The sequence below is a fragment of the Arachis ipaensis genome, chromosome B4 (assembly GCF_059453495.1).
Source record: "Arachis ipaensis isolate K30076 ecotype BB chromosome B4, ASM5945349v1, whole genome shotgun sequence".
Taxonomy (NCBI): domain Eukaryota; kingdom Viridiplantae; phylum Streptophyta; class Magnoliopsida; order Fabales; family Fabaceae; genus Arachis; species Arachis ipaensis.
Genome location: NC_142439.1, coordinates 27,584,554 through 27,593,785, shown reverse-complemented (window position 1 = coordinate 27,593,785; position 9,232 = coordinate 27,584,554). Strand labels below are relative to the sequence as shown.

The window sequence follows — 9,232 nt, the reverse complement described above, 5'->3', positions numbered from 1 at the left end:
CCCATCACTTGGGCATGCCACTTGAAGACCCAGCCGTGGCACGCTAAGCTTAAAGAAGCCACCTTAAGTTAGGCGTGCCACTTGAGCATCAAGGCGTGGCACGCCAGTTCAAGTTTTCAGAAAAGAGGTTGAAGATCCAAACACTTGGACGTGCCACTTGATGTCGAAGGCGTGGCATGCCAACTCTGAACAAACACTTGGGCGTGCCACTTGATGTCGAAGGTGTGGCACACCAACTCTGATCCAACACTTGGGCATGCCACTTGAGGACCCAGGCGTGGCACGCCAAGCTTGAAGGGACACACCAATATGGGCGTGCCACTTGACACTAGGGCGTGGCACGCCAGGACAACTTTCCAGAGGAGAAGGTAGAGGGCCAAACATATGGGCGTGCCACTTGGTGTCGAAGGTATGGCACGACAGCTACCATTTCCCACTTGGGTGTGCCACTTAAGCTTCAAGGCGTGGCACGCCAAGACTAGGAGGCCATGGGCGTGCCACTTGAGTTCTAAGCTTGGCACGCCATCAAAGAAACCAAGCACATACAAGGGGTGTGGCACGCCAGACCCTGGGCGTCCCACGCTAGTTCAACTCTCCAGAGAAGGAACCAAGCGCACATAATGGGCGTGGCACGCCAGACCCTGGGCATGTCATGCTAGTTCAACTTTCCAGAAAGGAGAAGAAGAAGGAAAAGGCCTGCGCCTGCCACTTGAGCTCAAAGGCGTGGCACGCCAGGCTAACCAAGGTTTAAAAAGACCGTGGGCGTGCCACTTGGGCTTGAAGGCGTGGCACGCCAGGCTAACCAAGGTTTAAAAAGACCCTAGGCGTGCCACTTGGGCTCGAAGGCGTGGCATACCAGGGAGATGGATGCATGGGGCGTGCCACTTGAAGGACTGGGCGTGGCGCCCTAAGCCAAACTTAGTGGCTAGGCATGGCGCGCCACTCAAGCGCCAGTCACACGCCAAGCCTGGAAGGTCACGTTTATTGAGTTTTCTTTTCCGTCCAATTGTAATTTTCTTTTCCTTTTTGTATTTTCTTAATTCTAGTGATAGGAGTAGTATAAATAACCCCTGAAAGTACTGAGAAAGGGTTGTTGAGTAGTAATTTTGTTGAAGTATAGTTAGATTTACTTTTCACATCATCTTCTTCCATCTCTTGTACTTTTCTCTTAAGTTATGAGTAGCTAAATTCCCTCTCATTGAGAGAGGGAGCTTTGTTGTACTTGATGGATTAATGATCATGAATTTCTTCTTCTCTTCATCTTCTGTTTGATTTGCTAGAAGGAATTTCATTTTAATGTTAGTGTTCAATCATCTTGGGAAAGAGGTTGAATACAAAATGGGTTTCATGGGAACCTTGAAAAAGGAAACATGAAATCATGCTAGAAATCCCTTCTCACACTTGAGTAGAATCTAGGTTTTAGTGATTGGATATGGTGACATATAATCCACCCTCTACTTGGATCTATGAGAATGTGTGGTATAATCAGGGACCAAGCATATCTCTCTTCATGAGCAATTAGACCAAGGAATTGGCTATTGATCAAGATCTGAGAGATTGAATCACCAAGGGATTGAGGTTCAATCAATCATGATTGCCAAGAGGTCAATGAGTTGCATGATTGAAGATGAGATGAGCTGGACTTAATCCAAAGAGAACAACTTCTCCTTATCTCAATGAATTTCCCATATTCTTATCTTGCACATTCTTTATAGCTTTCTTTACATTCTGTTATTTCCCATTCCCATTTACAATTAAGTCGTTTATGTTTCTGCACTTTACATTCTTGCCATTTCCTTTCCTACACTTTACTGCTTCTCTTTACTTTTGAGTCATTTATATTTCTGCTCATTTATAATTCTGCAATCACAATCTATCTTGCTCATCTTGACTAATTCACCCATTGATTAAAATTGCTCAAATCTACCAATCTCTATGGCTACGATCCCACTCCTAGTGGGTTATTACTTGACAATATTTTTTGTGCGCTTGCCAAAAGAACGGATTCATTATTTTTATATGGGGTGAATTCCGGTCATCAGCTAGCGCACTTGTACATCAAGGAAATTGTAAGGTTGCATGGTGTACCTACCACTATAATCTCTAACAGAGATCCCCGTTTCACCTCGAGATTCTGGGGAGCTTTCCAACGAGCGTTTGGAATTCAGTCAAGTTTAAGTACAGCGTACTATCCTCAAATCGATGGCCAATCAGAGAGGACTATTCAAAACCTAGAAGATATGTTGAGTGCTTGTGTTTTGGACCAACCAGTGAGTTGGGATCGGTATATGCCGCTAGTAGAGTTTTCGTACAATAACAGTTTCCATACGAGTATCGAAATGGCTCCATGTGAGGCTCTGTATGGGAGAAAATGTCAATTTCCACTATGTTGGTATGAAACTGGGGAATCAAGTTTGTTGGGGCCTGAGTTAATAGCTGAGACCACCGAGCAAATTAAGAAAATCCAAAACAGAATACTTACTGCTCAAAGCTGCCAGAAAAGCTATGCCGATCAGAGGCAGAAACCTCTAGAATTTGATGAGGGAGATCATGTGTTCTTAAAGGTTACACCAACAACCGGAGTGGGTAGATTGAACAAGACGAAGAAGCTGAATCCCTGTTAAATTGGTCCGTTTTAGATTCTAAAGAAAATTGGGTCGGTGGCGTACCGTATAGCTCTGCCACCCTATCTTTCGAACTTTCATGACGTATTTCACGTCTCTCAGCTTTAGAAGTACTCTTCTTATGCTAGTTCTGTATTGAAACCTGAATCAGTTCAGTTGAGAGAAGATTTAACACTTCCAGTGACTCCGATTCAAATTCATGATAGCAGCGTTAAGCAGTTGCACAGAAAAGAGGTTGCATTAGTTAAAGTAGCTTGGAGTCAAGCTGGAATTGAAACACATACTTAGGAACTTGAATCCGAAATGTGGAAGGAGTACCCACACCTCTTTTTAGGTAACTAAATCTTAATTGTGAGGGTAAAATTTTTATTTAGCTAGTTAGGATGTAAACCCCCGTGTAATTAGTGAATAATTAGTCAATAAATTAATTATTAATCAAATAAATTATGAAATTAAATTCTACTAATCCAAAGGGGATAAAAATATTAAAAATTCGAATTTCAGCACAAATTTAAAGGTTTTGGCCCAAAATTGGGCCGAACGAACCGAATCAGTTGGACCAGAATCAAACCGGGCCCAAGGCCCAGCCCAAACACCTCTTTAATGATATGGCTGCAGCCACGTCTCCCCTCTTCATGAAAACACACGCTGCACTTGGGAAATTTTGGGGAAAGAGAAATCAAGAACACCAAACCCTCACTTCAATTTCTATTCCACATAACTTTCAATCCGGAGCTCTGATCGCCGCACCGTTTGCGGCCACCCGCCAAGCTCTACAAAGACTACTAACTAATTTGGTAAGAAAATTTCAATTATCTACTTAGCTTTCCTCTCCTTAATTTGAAAATTTGGAGTTTTGAGTTTGATGGATTATGTGATTTTGATGTTTTAGGCTTGAATTAGCTTGAGAGAATTATTGGATTTTGCTCCATTGATGCTTAAGAAAGGTAAGAACCCTCAAAATCATTGTGAATTCTTGAAATTGTATGAGGTTGGGTATTGAGCTTGTGTATGTGGATGTAATGATATAAATTAGGTAGTATAAATGTGAATTGAAACATATTTGAGGATGTTGGAAGCTTGAATTAAGCATTGGGTGCTGAAATCTTGATGGTGGAGACTTGGAGCTTGCAATTTGAGGAAGTTGAGACATTTTGGGTATTAGGAAGGAATCGACTAAAGTATAGTTTTGGTTTCTTGTATATAATATGTAATGTCATGTGAAAATATAGGCTAGATGAATATAGGATAGGTTGGATTATGTTAGGATGTTAATGGTTAGCAATTTTGATGAAAATGTTGAGCTTGTTATGAAATTGTGTTAATTAACGTGGTTGATAAAGAATGGTGCATGATTTTTTATGACTGTGGGATTTGTTGAGTGATATGTATAGGAAATAGAGGAATTCGTGAATGGTTTGAGGTGGTGGTGTGTTGTTGAGAGGAATGGAAGTATGTGGACATGTTTTGAATGACTTATTGCTGGTTTGGGATTTAGAAATTTTGGTTTAAAATTGAGAATGTGGTAAAAATGGAGGTTTGGTAAATTCTATGAAAATCTTATTTTTGACCGAATTTCAGCAGGCTATAACTCGGCTTCCAGACCCTCAAACTTTTCCAAACTTATTTAAAAGGAAAATTGTTCGTGAAGTTTATGCCGTTCGAACAACGGACTAAAAATAATTTTTAATGAAAAAGTTATGCGTTTAGGAAGTTTAGTGTGTAAAAATGAATTCTACAGGACTTACCAACTTTTTAACATTTATAGAGGACATGCGTACGTGAGAGGGAAATTTTACACGCTCACGTACGCAGGCAAGTGCCATGCGATGCGGGACATCTCCTCTATCTGAGGGGCTCGCGTTTGCGGACATGGGTCATAAGTAACATTTCTTCAAACATTTGGTGAGCAATGGTAAAAAGCATCATAAAATTGAGGAAACAATCCAAATTAAAGGTACCACTAGCAATAATCAACAATAACAATTCAAATAACACAATTGGAACATGAAAAACTTCATTGCATTAATAAAATCAAAATCCAACAAGATCCAAAATCATAACCCAAAATAATTAAAATTTCAAGAATGCTAAGTAAAATTAGAGAAGAGAAACTACAATTAGAGTAATAAAAACTGAAATTAACAAGAGTATAATCTATGGATTGAAATGAAAATAAACAAGGAACACTAAACCCTAGAGAAAAAGAGGAGTTTCTCTCTCTAAAACTCTAAACTATGTAAAACTAAGCTAATAGAATGTATGTCCTCAAGCTTGCATCACCCCCAGTCTCTAATCTTTGAATTGGGCTTCAAACTGGGCCAAAATTAGCTCAAAAATCACCCCCAGTGTCTTTCCACTAATGAGGCATATGACAGCATTCTCGCGTACGCGACAGTGTGGTCCGCGTATGCGAGCGAGAAGAAAATGAAGTGTGCGTATGCACAGCTGCAATGATGCGTACGCACAGATGCAGAAATCCAAAATCTTCATTTTTTTCATGATTTCCTACTCTTGCTTGCTTCTTTTTCCATCTCTTCCAAAATAACCTTGATTCCTAAGACCTAAAATCACTTAACAGACATATCAAGGTCTCGAATAGAATTTAAGAGAAATAAAATTAGCATTTTTGGAGCCTAAAAAGCATGATTTTGTAATTAAGTGCAATTTGGAAGGAAATCACAAATGCATGCTAATTCAGTGAATAAATGTGAGATTATGTGATGAAATCTATTCATTTAAAGCCAAAATTTATCATCAAATATGGATTCATCATATGCGAGTTGGACAAATGACACCCCTGCGTACGCAAAATATGGCATGCGTACTGGTGTGCGAAATCGTGATCATTGCTTCCTTGGTTACGGCGCTAGAAACTCAATGCGCACCTACATGATCTTATATCTGTTTCACAACTTCGTACAACTAACCAGCAAGTGCACTGCGTCGTCCAAGTAATAAACCTTACGTGAGTAAGGGTCGATCCCACGGAGATTGTTAGTATGGTCACCTTGTAAATCTCAGTCAGGCGGATATTAAAAGGTTATGGAGTTTTCGAATAATAATAATAATTAAACAGAAAATAAAGATAGAGATACTTATGTAATTCATTAGTGAGAATTTCAGATAAGTGTATAGAGATGCTTTCGTTCCTCTGAACCTCTGCTTTCCTGCTGTCTTTATCCAATCCTTCCTACTCCCTTCCATGGCAAGCTTTGTGTAGGGCATCACCGTTGTCAATGGCTACTTCCCATCCTCTTTGTGAAAATGGTCCGATGCGCTGTCACTGCATGGCTAATCATCTGGAGGTTCTCGATCATACTGGAATAGGATTCACATTCCTTTTACGTCTGTCACTACGCCCAGTACTCGCGAGTTTGAAGTTCGTCACAGCCATCCCTTCCCGGATCCTACTCGGAATACCACAGACAAGGTTTAAACTTTCCGGATCTCAGGAATGGCCATCCATGGGTTCTAACTTATACCACGAAGATTCTAATATCTCGGACTCGGTCCTCTGTATTAGATATCCAAGAGATACTCATTCTAGCTTGTTTGCATGTAGAACGGAAGTGTTTGTCAAGCACGCATTCATAGGTGAGAATGATGAAGAGCGTCACATAATCATCACATTCATCATGTTCTTGGGTGAGAATGGATATCTTATAATAGGAATAAGCTTGAATTGAATAGAAAAACAGTAGTACTTTGTATTAATTCATGAGGAACAGTAGAGCTCCACACCTTAATCTATGGAGTGTAGAAACTCTACCGTTGAAAATACATAAGTGATAATGGTCTAGACATGGCCGAATGGCGAGCCCCCATGAAAGTCTAAGATAGCATAAAACTAATCAAAGATGATCCGAAGATATCAAATACAATAGTAAAAAGTTCTATTTATACTAGACTAGCTACTAGGGTTTACAGAAGTAAGTAATTGATGCAGAAATCCACTTCGGGGGCCCACTTGGTGTGTGCTTGGGTTGAGCATGAAGCTTTCACGTGGAGAGGTCAATTTTGGAGTTGAACGCCAGTTTGTAACGTGTTTCTGGCGTTGAACTCCACTTTGCAACTTGTTTCTGGCGCTGAACACCAGACTGCAACATGGAACTGGCGTTCAACGCCAGTTTGCATCGTCTAAACTCGGGCAAAGTATGGACTGTTATATATTGCTGGAAATCCCTGGATGTCTACTTTCAAACGCAATTGGAAGCGCACCATTTGGAGTTCTGTAGCTCCAGAAAATCCACTTTGAGTGTAGGGAGGTCAGAATCCAACAGCATCTGCAGTCCTTCTTCAACCTCTGAATCTGATTTTTACTCAGGTCCCTCAATTTCAGCCAGAAAATACCTGAAATCATAGAAAAATACACAAACTCATAGTAAAGTCCAGAAATGTGATTATTAATTAAAAACTCATAGTAAAGTCCAGAAATCTGATTCTTTCAAACTATTATTATGTATATTTTATTTTAGAGGTCATAATACCACACCACCTCTATTTTATGGCTTAAGCATAAAGCTTTGTGTGATAAGGTGTTACATCTGCCACGAAACCACTCCGTGTGTCATGCCTCACATTGCTGATGGGGACACGTTACCCGTCTACGACGAACCACACCATGCGCCCCGTGACATACAGGCGAAGGAGACTCGTTGCTCGCCCGCCAGCAACCACCCATTGCTCCGTGTGTTGCCCCGGTGAAAAAGAGAGACAGAAGTCGTCAACCACCAACCTGCGGCTAGACAGCGCCGCGTGCGACTATAGAGAGAAGGATAAGGGTTTGTGTTATTTTTTTATTGTGAATGGGATTGCTGAGCCCTTTCGCTCCTTGAATAACTGAGAACACACTTTCTACGATCCTATAGTGGCTTATCGTAGCTAACAGATGATCTTCACAAAATTAATTTGGTCAACAAGCATGTAGCATGACTCTTTGGTTGTTTTTATTTTTTTTCTCTAGTTGGCTACATTACTAGTTGGTTACGTGTACTTTCTCTATTTTAAAAAAAGAAAACAAAAAGAGAAGGGAGAGGCTGAGACCAATAATAAAATGAAAAGATAGTTTAGTTTTTGGCCAAGTCTTCCATGTAGATTGAGAGAAGACATCTACATGTGTAGATTTTGCTTTAAATAAGTGTATGAATAACAAGTGGTCAGATAAAGTGGTCAGGTGTTTTTAGCATGTAAGCATTGTTAATTACGATGATGAAGATTAATTAGCAAGTTGGTTAGTTTTTCTTTTTTTAGTTAGGCTTCTTCTCATTGATGTTTATTTTTGGGACCAAATGGTTAAATAAGCTCAGGAATTATTTTTGTAACAAAAAGCCAAGTTAAATAAAAAGATGATCCTTTGACCAAAACAAAAAGAAAAGGCTGATCCACTACTACCACTATTCAATAGTTAATTATTCTTAATGGTTAATAGAGTTTTCAGTTTAAAAAAAAAAAAGAGAGAATCACTGAGAGACTGAAGACCCCTCCACCATGGTTACAAGGTATTGTTGGATGTGTCATTATATCAGTAGAAAGCTCAAATCTGTTTGAGGCGTATATATCATCCAATATCGTTAGGACAAACAGAATATTAATAGCAAGGTTCTGAAAATCGGACCGAACTATCCAGTTCGACCGGGTTAATCGAGAACCGGTCATTTGGCCAGTCCGGTTGATGTCTAAAACTAGCCTGCAAAAAACCTATCAAAACGGTGAAGCGGATAAATCGGACTAGTTTTTTAGAGAGCCGGTTCTCTATTCGAATTCAAAACTGCATCGTTTTGATTCTTAAAAAAAAAAAAGGAAAAGCCCAAACGGGCAGAAGCAAAACACACCCCCTCTCCCTTCTCTCTCATTATTCAGTATTCACCAAAATCCCAAATTGTACCCTACCAGAGCAAACACCCACTAGAAGCCCTAGCCACCACCTTCTCCATCATTCATCTCCTCTCCTTGGCCACGAGCGGGACAAACCGTGGGTGTCATCTTCAATCTCTCTCTCTCTCTCTCTCTCTCTCTCTCTCTCTCTCTCTCTCTCTCTCTCTCTCTCTCTCTCTCGGTCTTTGTCCAAGCTCAAGGTCCCTCTTCGAGCTCTCTTGCCGTCACTGCTTCTTCGCTCCTTGCCATGGGTCATCGTTGCTCCACTCCTCGCCATGGGTCTTGCTACTCCCTCCTCGCCGTTTTGGCTATCGCCCCTTCTCTTCTTCTCTGATTTTAGGTAACTCAGTCTCACACTCTCCGAGCTCATTCTGTCTTCGCCATTCATCTTTTTTCCAACTAATTTTGAAGATTCTGAGCTGAGTCTCTATTCTGAGTTTGAAATTGGATTATTTATTTGATTTGTTGAATGTTAAACCAAACCTGCTAGAATTATTGAAGACAAACTATTTGCGGTCTATCACAGTAAACTATACTTATAATTCAATGGAATAGGGCTTATGGAATGCCAGAAATTTGGTGGAGTCAATGGAATTTGTTTCCGAAATTCTGTTCAAATCAGCCACAACAGTGACACTACAGAGGGAATGGGATTTTCTTGTATATAGTTCTCACTCTTACCCTAAATTGATAATAATTATTTCGCAAATGTTATTTCCTCAATTACTTAC

At 40.2% G+C, this 9,232-nt stretch overlaps 1 protein-coding gene across 1 annotated transcript; it reads left to right on the top strand.

Moving 5' to 3' along the window:
- The first annotated feature begins 2,339 nt into the window (after nucleotides 1–2,339).
- LOC110271469 (uncharacterized) lies at nucleotides 2,340–2,912 on the top strand. Its single transcript, XM_021122396.1, has 2 exons — nucleotides 2,340–2,619; nucleotides 2,776–2,912. Exons 1-2 carry the CDS (start codon nucleotides 2,340–2,342, stop codon nucleotides 2,910–2,912), a joined length of 417 nt encoding a protein of 138 aa, XP_020978055.1.
- Nucleotides 2,913–9,232: the final 6,320 nt, after the last annotated feature.